Below are 14,153 nucleotides of genomic sequence, written 5' to 3'. Positions count from 1 at the left end.
TCATTTTACTTTAATACACAAAAAGAAACATGGCATTGCAACGATAACACTAGAATGGATTTAGGAGACTCAGCACTAGTCCTTATTTTGCAACTGAAAGCAAGTTATTTAACCTTTCTGGGCCTCAATTAACCTGTAACCATGCCCAAGTCTAGTAGTCTCCTTAGGAAAAAAAGCAGCAAATCATCTAAAATGTTTTGTTTCTATGGGCTGTGCGAATGGGCAAAAGTGTCATTACTGACTTCAACATCCCAGATATTTTAGGATCAATTTATCATATAGAACATAAAAAAAAAAGTTCACGGATACATTAATCATCTAATTAGGTCCTTCAAATAAATTGGTATATTTTACCATACAATTTTCAGATTTTAATTTAGAAACCCAAGTTATAATCAATATTTAAAACAAAAATGTTTTAGGCATGAATCTCATAAAACTGGAGAGAGGTCTTATGTAACAGTTATCTAATTTTTTTTTTCAGAGATGTGACACAATTTAACTTCATCTGGACAGCAGCCATAAAAAGAAAATCAAACAAAAAACAGAAACAAACTAAAAAGTAGAATATATAATACTAATTCAGGTGTGTAGATCAGCCAATTTATTCTTCTATTTAGTTAGGATGCAGGAAATAGCCAGAGAAAGCAAGCTTACATTCTGTCTGCTTACCCTGGAGGAAAAAAACAGAGACCAGGTGAATTGAGGCATTTCAAAATGCCTCTACATTGTCCTTGAGGACAAAGATATTCATTTATGAACACTTTACTTGGGGGAAATTATCTTTATTAAGATGGCATTTACTTAGAAACAATTTGCCATTCGTTTTGCCTGGTTGCTACAAAAGTATAAATTAAAGCTTTTTTGAAAAATCCCTTAAAATAACTGCTACATGATTAGGAACTAATCACCTGGATAAATACCAATTAACTAGATAATAGATCTAGTTTTAACCTAGGCTGAGTTCCACTGTTAATTACCTACATGTAAAGTAATAGCACTGAATTGCAGGAATAATCCGCTATTAGAAATAATTGTGTTGTGACCCAAGGTCATCACTTTTGCAAATCTCAGTGTAAAGAGAAAAATGTATGCAATAAATACAACATATGTAGAAACTGTGTAATTATTTAGGAATCAACTAAATGTACCTTAGATTGCTAAGAAACTATGTTGTGGTAGAAAGCTGAATTTTAAATCCCTTAATTGTTTTGAGTAAATAAGGATACCCTAATGGGTAAAATTGGAATTATTAAAGATCATTAGAATGGTCACATGTTTATTATCAAGAACAATTCCAGGAACAGCTAGGTAGAATTTTTAAATGATATTGGAATGTCAAATCTTAGTTACTACAATTATTTGAATTATATACCATTCACTCTCTCAACAAACATTTATTGGTTATTTATTGTATCCACAGTATTTACTACAGTGGAATCTAAGTAAAATATAAAGAAGTGTAATAATAGGCTTTCTTTGTTGTGACTGGCAATGAGAAATTTTATGTGAGTGGCGTGAAGGCATACAACCAAATGAATGTAATTTGCCAGCTGAAGTGGAATAATTATTATTGGGAAGGTAGACATAGAATTAGTGGAGAATGAGAATAATGCTTAATGCCATAGGAAGTGCTTGAGTTTTGTTTTGGAGGCATCTCGGGTTACGGAAATTTGCAGGACTGGAGAGACAGCAAAAAGCATCATTTCAGATCTATTCATTTTAGGTCGATCAATCAGAAAGGAGGGCAGTTCTCTCCACAGTGAGGTATATGACTCAGGTTATGGACTTGGCAGTGTGAATGATCATGAAATGACTGAAATGATGGCACTTGCCCTTACAATCTAATTATAATAAATAAGGAGAAGAAAGTATAAGATTCACAGAACTGTAGATGTCAGGTGGTAAATGCTGTTTTGAAGAGGAAAACAGGAAGGTAATTTTATATTTGTTAGGTTTGAGATAATGTTTACTACGGAATTTTTCCCTGTCAATAATATGTGACTACCATCTCCATCACTACCTCCACCACCATCATCACCACCTCGACTATCTTTACCTCTCCCACCATCACTTTTATCCCTCCTACCCATCACAATCTTCCTCCATCTTCATCGTCTCTACGGTCTCCACCACCAAACAAAAATCATAACCATTGCATTTATTGAATGTTTACCACCTTAAAGGCAATTTATTAAATGCTTCTCATTTAATTCTCATGACTCATGATTGGTGTTTTATAAACTGAGATTACTGGAATCTGAGGCACAGATAACAAGTAATTTGCCTGCGCTCATAAGCTAGTAATTAAAATGGGCAGGTTTCACAAATACCACAGGTTCTCACCTCTAAGTGGGAGCTAAACATTGAGTACACATGGACACAAAGACGGGTACAATAGACACTGGGGTCTAGTTGAGGGTGGAAGGTGGGAGGCGGATGAGGATGGAAAAACTACCTATCAGATATTATGCTGATTACCTGAGAGACAAAATTACCTCTACACCAAACAACCACAACACACAATTTGCCCATGTAACAAACCTGTACATTTACCCCTTGAACTTAAAAGTTGGGGAAAAAACAAAAACAACAACAAAAACAAAAAAAACAGGCAGCATTCAAACCTGAGTAATTCTGATTCCAAAAGCCATGATTTTTTCAATATTTGATACTCTTCTAGACACACAGGCAATGAATTATAATAACTAAAATATGTGTGCAATGTATAAGTAGGTATGGTTAATTGGAAGGAACAAATGTTTGCATTTGATAAAAATGAACATTGAGGCAGTGGCTGGATGCACAAGTGGAAATAGCTTTAGAGATATAAAGCTTTAATTTGAGGGAGAGTGTCACATCTGGAGCTACATGATTTGGGAGTCAGTCACTTACAGCCAGGCTCGAATCAATGAGACGAGATAATTCAGATAAAGAAGTCAAAAGGCCAGGCACGGTGGCTCATGCTTGTAATCCCAGCATTCTGGGAGGCTGAGGTGGGTGGATCATGAGGTCAGGAGCTCAAGACCAGCCTGGCCACGACGGTGAAACCCTGTCTCTACTAAAAAACACAAAAAATTTAGCAGGGCGTGGTGGCAGGCGCCTGTAATTCCAGCTACTCGGGAGGCTGAGGCAGAGAATTGCTTGAACCCAGGAGGCGGAGGTTGCAGTGAGCTGAGATTGCACCAATGCACTCCAACCTGGGTGACAGAGCAAGACATTGTCTCAAAAAACAAAACAAAACAAAGCAAAAACAAACAAACGAAAAAAAAGAAGTCAGAAAGGCAAAGAGATGGATTTATGTGATACTCCCATAGGAATTAGGCAGAAGGAATAAAACAAGTCAGGCAAAGAGTCATGGGTGACAACTGGTAGTGTGTCAAAGAAGCTGGAAGAGGACATGATTTAAATAAAACAATATTCAACAGATGGTCAAGACCTCAATATTCAGTGAAATATTAGTGGGCTTCGCATGATACAAAAACGAGGCACTAGCTAATATAAAGCTTATGGTTATATTTGCATGACGTCTCTTTAATCATTACAATACTTTAACAAGATTCCACCCTGTAGACAATTATCAATTAATGAATTTGTTCCTAAATGTTTGCCTTTTTGCTAACTTCGTTCAGTCTAAATTTATCAATCAAGTGTCTTATATAGAGTGGTCAGATAATTTTGCTGTCCAAATCAGGACATACTTGAGAGTGAAAGTTGATGCTATATATAATTATGCTGGGATGACAGGTGTAATCTAGGATAGCTTCAGGTAAATCAATAGGAATACCTTACTCATATATCCATGAAAAAGACATTTTACTACACAGTCCAGGTTTTGTAGCTATCTCAGTTCAAATCCTGGCTCAGGCACTCTGTAGCTGTGTATAATTTTATAAAGTTGTAATAGCCATACCTATTTTGGGAGGTTATTGGGAAAAATACACACATTCCCAATAAAGCATTGAATCTACTACTGAGCACATAATAAATCCTCAATTAATGTTAGCTTTTATTTGAAGAATCTTTCTTTATGTGCCCAATGGGACTTCTCATTTAGGCACTTACAAAAATTGCTGAAAACTTATGATACAAACAAATGTTGGAGACAAGATATTTCACCACCAGTCAGTCACTCTTTCCTGAAAACAAAAAGAAGTCAGAACAAACTTTTTTTTTTCCAACACAATCCATTCTCCAAACAGAAGCCAATAATAAGCTTCTGAAGACAGAGATTGACATGAATCCGCCTGCTTTGTTAATTTCTGTATTAGGCAAGAAGACATTAAGAGGGTTAGGCAACTAGGTGTCCCTATTACTCTGTTTGGAGAACTGTTGGAGGGTTGTTGGAATGTTGCAAATCCATATGCAAATGCAGATCCATAAATCTATATGTCCACTAAGCATTGTGCATAACACATGTTTAATGTGACAACAAACAAGTTAACGTACATCTTACTAGGAATAATAAAAAGATAATTCATCAAAAGCTTCACGGATGTGTGCCATTATACTTTTTTACTCCGTCAATTTTTGTTAGACTTTCTATTACCACCAAGAGTAGAGGGCTTGGAAGTTCCTGATAGTTGTTGCCCCAGAAAGAATACTAATATTCATAGAGTTTGAGAGCCATTTGACCGGAGCAAAGGTCAACAAACTTTTTCTGTGACAGGATAGATAACAAATATTTTAGGCTTTGTGGACTACACAGTTTTTGTTACAACTATTCACACTCTGCCTTTGTAATGTGAAAGTAATCGTAAATGATAAATCGGTATGACTGTGTTCCACTAAAACATTACTCATAACACCGAAATTTGAATTTTACGTAATTTTGACATGTCATAAAATATTGTTTTTCTTTTATTTTCAACCATTTGAAAATGTAAAAACACGTCTTGACTGATGAGCCATACAAAACTGGCAGCATGCTAGATTTAGTTAGCAGGCCTTAGTTTGCTGACCCCTGGACTAGCAGATTTGCTTAGCCAAGCTGACACAACCAGGGAGAAAAGGCCCAGTGATTTTCTTTGGAATTATCAAAGTAGGTCATAAGTCATTAGTTAATAGAGAAGTACTGAAAGTCCCAAATAATATATTTGACTAACTTTTCTAGATTTTTTTCTTAGAACATCTGACATGGTATTTTTAGATGTGTGTTCTTTTCATACTTCTCTATCCTGGCATACACAAATTCTAATGTCAAGCGTTCCATGAGTTTCTAAACATATGCTGCTTAGAAACATACGGTAGATTTTAATGTTCTTTCTTAATCTTAGAATTACAATAACTGGAATGAAAGGGAAACTGTACCTTTTAAAATAATTTTTATGCCAGCTTTGCACTCATAAAATTTTATTGCCATCATTTTAATAGATCCACTGATTCACATAATACCTAACTTATCTAAAATGCGTAATTTTGAATATTCACAAAAAGATCAGTTAAAAATTCTAACACCTTCAAGATAAGACTTTAAAAATATCAAAGAACAGGAAATCTGTTCTGTAATTACTCCTGATTTAGGATGCGCAGATTGAGACATCATGTTCTCGTAAACTAGCAGGGTGGATCTCATCTATTATAGGTGTACTTCTTGATGAAAATGCACTTTCTGTTACTGGAAAAAAAGACATTTAATGCAAAACTAGGGACTCAACAAGCAGGCCCTTTATAAGGAAAAAAAAAAAAAAAAAGAAGAAGAAGCTTTTAGGATTAAAATGCTACCACAGTAGTTTATCACCTATAGTTTGTACTTTCACTCCGGAAGACACCATTTCCATTAAGCATTTAGTTTATATTGCGATAGTGATTTCTTGGGAAAATTTTAAAGAGTACTTCATAATTTTTCTCACTGCATTAACTGACATTACAGGTACCTGAGGCGTCCGGAAATATTGCTGAAGTTTAAACGCCACCAACAAAACTGCTATAAATGAGTTTTCTCCACTTCATTTGCAGATAAAAGTTTAAGATGCTCTCACCTTTTCCTAATTTCGGAATCCACAGTAATCTGCCTCTTCTTTTGGGGAGGTGGTGGTGGAAGTTCCTCTTGAGCATGCTTTACCAGGATTTGCTCCCTTGTGGTCACCATAGTTACTGTTTCCATTACAGTTGTCTGTGTTAGTGATGGCTGAGTGGTGGTGACAGCCTGTGAAATCTGTGAGAAGTATTGAAACAGAGGTCAGACATTGCTCGAAAGACTTCAGTAAAGACTGCTTGGAGTGGGAAAGGAAAATAATGAGAAACTGTTCTTGCTTGTTGGTTGATTGACCTTCAGATCAAAATAGCACCACATTGAAGCCAAATAAAATTGTTTTATCTGACTTAAGTTAGCTCGACTAAAATAGCAAAGGAAAGTAATCTCAACATTGCAAGTAAATTTAGTGCCCCTTCAATTTATTGGTCAAACTGTAGGAAATAAGGGGTGGGGACAAAGGAGAACAATGTAGTGTGTAATTCATTCTGATAGTTAATTCTACATGCTGCTTTAAATGTTTAATATAAATTTTAGTAACGTACATCAGTGCCAATTCCATTGCCTGGTACATTTTAAATGCTTATTAAGTTTGTAGAATGCATTTTAGGTTATCATATACATTGATTATTTTATGTTATACATTTTTAAATAAAATTATTTCAACTTGGTAATGAGCGACTCTTTAATCAAGTAAGTGAACCGACTTTTAAAATTACAATAAAAGATTAACATAAAGTACTTATTAGTCCATACATATCTTTATGATGAATGTTATTCAAATGCTAAAAAACACACCACTCTTGTTTGATTTAAATTAGTGATTATGTTCAAATATTTGAGTTCCCAAATTCATCATTGGAGACACTTCTTGGTTTACAATCACAATTACTTCCTGGTCATACTTTTGGTAGCGGGCGGGGGAGTGGGCAACAGTTCATCCATCTTTGGAAAAACACATTTTGTGAGCCAAGACATGACAGGCCATCACCTCAATATATGGGCATTATGAGATAGACAAGTCATATAATGGTGAGACCATTGTTCCTTATCCTCTGTCTCACAGAGCTCCTCTTATGATGATTGTAATGTTACCTCTTGGGATGGTAATCATTACCCTTGTGGTAATCCAACTTACTTACAAGTTCTATTTCCAAGGAAATCACAAGAGGCCTGCATTGAAACTGCCTTTAGTTACAGTCATAGGAACAGGGATCTGGCTGGGTCAAGATTCATTTTAGCAATTTTCCTGAATTTGCCAAGAGATAAGGGAAGGGTTTGTAGTAATCTCCCTGCCTCACAAATGAGGACTGATTCCTTTCATGTGAGGAAATGGGAAAAGCCTCAGGATCTTCTTATTTCAGCTTCCAAATTGGCAATTAACAGGGAAGGAATAAAATCTTTTCCATGATGTTTTAAGTAAAAATTGCTTTGACATATATAGCTTAAAAAGGCTACCTTTTGTTGAAGACACATCTTTACATGTGTGAGGGCCTGAAGGATTTCCATTTTGGTAGGTTAAAAGGATACTAAGAGTTATAGTTTCTACATTTGCCAAGCACAGGTTTTATCTTCTCTAGGATCTCCATAAATTCACTATTTAGAATCAATCACTGAACCTCAAACAACTTTAATTGTAGTCTATTGACAAGTTATGTCAACATGAAAGCAGAAAGCAACATAGCTCTAAAAAAAAGGCTTAAAATATAAACTCAAACACGCCACCCAACACAAAATGACCACTACGTGATAAAATTAGATTTCTTGTCAGAAAGAAACTGTAGTTTTTAGCAGGATTCCAAGAGCATTTATTTTCTGAGTATTTTTTAACCATGAGCAAACTTTCTTTGCAAAGAAAATATGGTTTTTAGTAGGATCCCTATATAATTTATTTTTTTATTTGAATATTTTTTTAACTATGAGCAAACTTTCTTTGCATACAGTGGTGGCTAGAAGATAGTATTTTGCAGATTAAGAAAAGACCTAATTTTAAACATACAGACCAGAATGCAGACATTCTGAAAATACCAAGCTAATTTATGCAGTTATATCTAATGTTATAGAGCACATCTGCTACTAAATATTTGGGTCTTAATTTCTGTAATATTAATATTTTCTTATTGATATCTACTTATAAAATTGGATACATGTACCCATGGAGGGTAAAGGGAAATGACAACATGATATACTGTGAAGCTGCATTTAAAAATATACTAAGCCTGATGAGAAAAAAAATGAATCATTTTTAATAAAAGAGTAAGACATGAGTCTGTAATTGTTCTATATAATAATCACTACTACACTGTAATTGAAAAATACTACTTCATTTCCTTTGGGATGGAGAAATAAGAAAACTGTGCATTCACCCTGTAAATACAAGGTAGAACTCATTACATATAACAAATCAATAATCACTTTCAAAACCTACTTCATATAATCAGAATAAAAAGTCATGTACTAAATTTCCTTACGGCTTTTAGTTATTGACTATAAACACTTAATTATGTGTTAGAATCATTAGGAAATGTAGACAGGAGAGGGACTATGAAGGCCATTTAACATAACCTCCTGATTATTACAGAACTCACTACTCCCAGAAAAAAAGAACTCCTTTCTTGGCATGGAAGCAAACTTTCCCCATTGGGAAAGATCTTCTTAACAACCAGAGGAATCCTGCCTCATTAAGACTTCCTCTTGTTAAAACTTGCTTTGAACTCTGAAGGAAAGCAGAGTAAGTTGAGTATCATTTCTACCTGATAGTCTTAAAGATTTGAAATCTAATAATCATGACCCTGATAAATATCATTTTCAAACTCTATAATGCCATTTATTTGCTAGAAGTAGATCTAATTTGATTCGTCATCCAAAACCAATGCTTCTTGGCTTTGGACACCATAGTCAATCAAAGAATTCTAAAACTGTGTAAGTTATTCAGCAGCTGAACCACAAGGTTTCAATAAAATTGTAATGTTTGTTGAATATATAGTCACTATAGGACATTCAGAAATGAGTAAAATAGAAACTCTGTATTTAGGAACCTTATGGTAAAATAAGGAAGATGATAATCACACAAATAATTGTGAAGATGAATGCCATATGAAAAATACTAGTATACAAAATAATTACATACACCAAACATGATCAAGTAATTTTCTCTTTAAATGTTACGAAAACAGATTTCTCTCAGCTAGCATTTTAACATTTAAATTTAATTTGATGCTGAAGGCTACATATAACATTTATCCTTGTTTATAGGGTCTTTATAACAGTCAATTTTGGAAACAACCTAATGTTACAGATGATAGTTTAAGTAAATTATGGTATATGAATGTGGATGGAGTATTATATTTCAAATATTTTAATGTCATTGGAAAATGTTTGCTTTATAGTATTGAATAAACAATGCTAGACATAAACATTGTTTTTTTTGACAAAGTAGAGATAATTTCTGTTGTACAGTGTATATTTCTGTATTCCTTTAGTTCCCAAATTTCTACTATAAGATATTATCCGCAAAATGTTGCTTTTGTAAGCAAAGAAAAATTTTTAAAGCTTTGCCAAACTGTTGTTTTAAATCTATCATTTCTATTTATATGTCAAGATCTATGGAATTATACTCCTGTCACTCAATGCACTAGAAAGAGGAAAACTGCAAGCACGGTAAGAATAATTTAGTGTCTACACTAAATTGTTTAATATGGCAGAGTCAAAACTAGAGTAGACTATATTTTGACCTATATTCAACAATTTTTTTATTTAGCTAACTATACTATCACCCAGTCACCTTTCTCCATTTTGATTATGAGTCTATTTAAGACTCTCAAATGAGATCATGAAAATAAAATATATTTCCTTTTAAAGTACTATTCATTTGATCTGTAAGTTAATTTGCCTAGTAAAAATGGGAAATAGTTTAGAATTACTTGTCTCTACATTTGGGAGCTGATTCCTCTTAGAGTGATTGTAAGTAGAGGCCTTGGAGCCAAGCTCCACAGTTATTCAACACCAGATCCATAGTTTATATACTGTGACATTTGGGGCTGGTTGGTTCTTTTCTCAAATCTGTGCATCATTTTCTTCATATTTAAAGTAGGGATAACACATTTCTTCACAGGTATATTACAAGCAAGGACAGCTTCATGGGCTGGTAATTTATGCAGTTGCCCAGGGCCCCTGCTCAGAAGACTTCCATGCTTGTTTTCAAGCTCTGCTTCCACTGTCTTGAAATTCTTAGGTTTTGAACAGGAAGCCCTTGTTTTCAGTTTGCACTGGGCCCACAAATTATGTAGCCAGTCCTGGTTTCGAGAATTAAATGATGTAATACCTGAGAAAAATAAGTGCTCTATAATGGTAAATATCAGTAGTAACCACTATCTTTTCTAAACTCTCAGGGAAATATGAAGAATTTTTCTATAGTCAACCCTGTCACTCATAAGATTACATATGTTAAAAAAATTTAAACGTTAAAATTTACATTTTCTCATTCTGAGAAAAATCGGAAGAGCATGCGTCAGCCTCCTGATATTATTCCAGGGTGTGTCTCTTCTTGCAGTAGGATTGTGTTATTTTGGTAGGCCTGGAAAAAACAAACTATGCTCAAGCAATGAAATTCTTTCTTTCCATGTTCTCTTCCACTTGTTTAAAAAATGCACATTAAAAAAAAGCAATGTAAGCACAACTAAGCAAATTTAAAGAATATAAAAGGACATACAATGAAATAAAATACTTTTTTTTCTACCACTGTCTCCAGTTTGTTAGGAATTACTACAAGTCATGTATAACTTAACGACTGGGACACATTCTGAGAAATTCATCCTTAGACAATTTTGTCCTTGTACAAACACCATGGAGTCTACTTACACAAACCTAGATAGTATAGACTACCATACAGCCAACCTATGTGGTACAGCTTATTACTCCTAGCTACAAACCTATACAGCATGTGACTACACTGAATAGTGTAGGCACAATGGTAAGTATTTGTGTATCCAAACATCTCTAAAGGTACAATAAAAATATGATATACAGAGTTGGACATAAAACAATCTTTAGAAAATTTTTTAAAAACCCACAAAATTATACCAACAACACTCTTGGACCACAGTGCAATAAAAATAGAAATCAATATTAAGAAAATTTCTCAAAACCATACATTAAAATGGAAATCAAATAAACTGCTCCTGAATTACCTCTGGTTAAATAATGAAATTAAGGCAGAAATCAGGAAATTATTTGAAAGTAATGAAAAATTTAAAAGATGTAACATACCAGAATCTCTGGGACACATCCAAAGCAGTGTTAAGAGGCAAGCTTATGGCACAAAACACCCATATGAAAGTTAGAAGGATCTCTAATTACAAAATGAGCATCACAAGGAACTAGAGAAACAAGAGCAAACTAACCCCAAAGCTAGAAGACAGGAAATAACCAAAATTGGAGCTGAACTGAAGGAAAATGAGATGCAAAAAACCATAGAAAAGGTCAATGAATCTAGGAGCTGGTTCTTTGAAAGAATTCATAATAAAGATAGACCACTACCTAGACTAATAAAGAAAAAAGGAGAGAAGACTCAAACACAATAAAAAAATAAGGGGGATGTTACCACTGACCCCAGAGAAACAGAGAAAACCCTCAGAGACTATTCATAATGAACACCTCTATGCACACAAGCTAGAAAACCTGGAAGAAATGGATAAATTGCTAGAAACATACAACCTTCCAAGTCTGAACCAGGAAGAAACTGAATCATTGAACAGACCAATAATGAGTTCCGAAATTAAATTAGGAACAAAAAGCCCACCAACCAGAAAAAGCCCAGGATCAGACAGATTCACACCTGAATACTAACAGATTCAGAAGGAAAAGCTGGCATCATTCCTACTGAAACCATTCCAAAACACTGAGGAGCAGCTCCTTCCTAACTTGTTCTATGAGGCAAGCATCCTCCTGATACCAAAACCTGGCAGACACACAACAAAAAAGGAAAACTTCAGGCCAATGCCCCTAATGAACATAGATGCAAAAATAGTCAACAAAATACTAGCAAACCAAATCCAGCAACACACCCAAAAGCTAATCCACCATGATCAAGGCACTTCTATCCCAGGGTTGCGAGGTTGATTCAACATACACAAGTCAATAAATGTCATTCACCACATAAATAAAAAAACAAAAACTACATGATCATTTCAGCAGATACAGAAAATGCATGCTATAAAATTCAACATCCTTTCACGTTAAAAATCCTCGAAAAACTATGCACTGAAGGAACATATTTCAAAATAATTAGAACCATCTTTAAAAAGTCCACAGCCAACAGTATACTAAATGGGCAAAAGTTAGAAGTATTCTACTTGTAAACCGGCATAAGACAAGCGTGCCCTCTCTTACAAATCTCATTAAACATAGTACTAGAAATCCTAGCCAGAGCAATCAGGCAAGATAAATAAATAAAAGCCATCCAAATAGGAAGATAAGAAGTCAAATTATCCCTGTTTGCAGATGATATGGTTCTATACTTTGGCCATAGTCTCTGCCCAAGAGCTCATTGATCTGATACACAACCTCAGCAAAGTTTCAGGATCCAAAATCAGTGTACAAATATCACTAGTATTCCTACACACCAACAACATTTAAGCTAAGGCCAAATGAAGAACATGGTCCCATTCACAATTGCCAAAAAGAAATAAGATACGTAGGAATACAGCTAACCAAGGAGGTGAAACATTGCTAAAATGAGAATTATAAAGTATTGCTCAAGTAAATCAGAGATAACACACAAAAAATGGAAAAATATTCTATGCTCACAGATAGGAAGAATCTATATTGACAGAATGGCCATAATGCCCAAAGCATTTTTAAATTCAGTGCTATTCCCAACAAACTACCAATAACATTCTTCACTGAATTAGAAAAAGACTATTTAAGAATTCATATGGAGCCACTAAAAGAGCCAGAATAGCCAAGGTAATCATAAGCAAAAAAAAAAAAAAAAAAAAAAAAAAAAAAAAAAAAAAGCCAGAACCATCCCACTGCCTGACTTCAAACTATACAAGGATATAGTAACCAAAACAGCATGGTACTGGTACAAAAAACAGACATATAAACCAATGGAAAAGAATAGAGAGACCAGAAATAAGGCTGCACACGTACAACTATCTGTTCTTCAATGAAATCAACAAAAACAAGAAATGGGGAAAGGATTGCCTATTCATTGGACCCCTTCCTCACACCATAAACAAAAATTAACCCGAGGTGAATTAAAGACTTAAATCTAAAACCAAAACAATAAAAACCCAGGAAGATAACCTAGGTAATGCCATTCTGGACATGGAAATTGCAAAGATTTCTTAACAAAGACACCAAAAGCAATTGAAACAAAAACAAAACTTGACAATTGGGACCTAATTAAACTAAAGATCTTCTACACAGCAAAAGAAGCTATCAACAGAATAAACAGACGACCTGCAGAATGGGAGAAAAATTTTGCAAACTTTGTATGTGACAAGGGTCTAATATCCAGAATCTACAAGGAACTTAAACAAATTTACAAGCAAAAACCAAACAACACCATTAAAAAGTGGGCAAAGGACATGAACCCTTTTCAGAAAGACATACACGCAGACAACAATCATGTGAAAAAAATGCTGAACTTCACTAGAGAAATGCAGATCAAAACCACAGTAAGATACCATTTGACAGAATGACTACTATTAAAAAGACAAAAAATAACAGATGCTGGCAAGGTTGTGGAGAAAAGGGAATGTTTATTGCACTGCTGATGTGAATGTAAATTAGTTCAGCCATTGTGGGAAGCAGTTTGATGATTTCTCAAAGAACATAAACCAGAATTACCATTCGACCCAGCAATCACCATTATTGAGTATACCAAAAATAATATAAATCCCTCAACCCTAAAGACATATGCACATGTATGTCTTATTGCAGCATTATTCACAATAGCAAACACATGGAATCAGCCTAAATGCCCATCAGTGGTAGACTGGATAAGGAAAATATGGTACATATACACTGTGGAATTCTATGCAGCCATAAAAAATGAGATCATGTTCTTTTCAGCAACATGGATGGAGCTGGAGGCCATTACCATAAGCAAACTAACACAATAACAGAAAACCAAATACATTTTCTCACTTCTTTTTTTTTTTTTTTTTTTTTT

General features: G+C 34.4%; 1 protein-coding gene across 1 annotated transcript in view; it reads right to left on the bottom strand.

Moving 5' to 3' along the window:
- LOC105555622 (dystrophin) overlaps positions 1-14,153 on the bottom strand; it is a gene marked incomplete at its 3' end in the record, with an annotated part of 1,920,295 nt that overhangs the window by 1,241,174 nt on the left and 664,968 nt on the right. Inside the window, exon 17 of the mRNA XM_012002637.1 lies at positions 5,982-6,157. Within this exon, the coding sequence (XP_011858027.1) occupies positions 5,982-6,157 (176 nt within the window). The remainder of the gene's footprint in view (positions 1-5,981; positions 6,158-14,153) is intronic.

Source organism: Mandrillus leucophaeus, unplaced genomic scaffold, assembly GCF_000951045.1.
Source record: "Mandrillus leucophaeus isolate KB7577 unplaced genomic scaffold, Mleu.le_1.0 Scaffold692, whole genome shotgun sequence".
NCBI classification, from domain to species: Eukaryota; Metazoa; Chordata; class Mammalia; order Primates; family Cercopithecidae; genus Mandrillus; species Mandrillus leucophaeus.
Note: the sequence above shows the minus strand (reverse complement) of the source record. Positions and strands in the feature narration are given on the sequence as shown.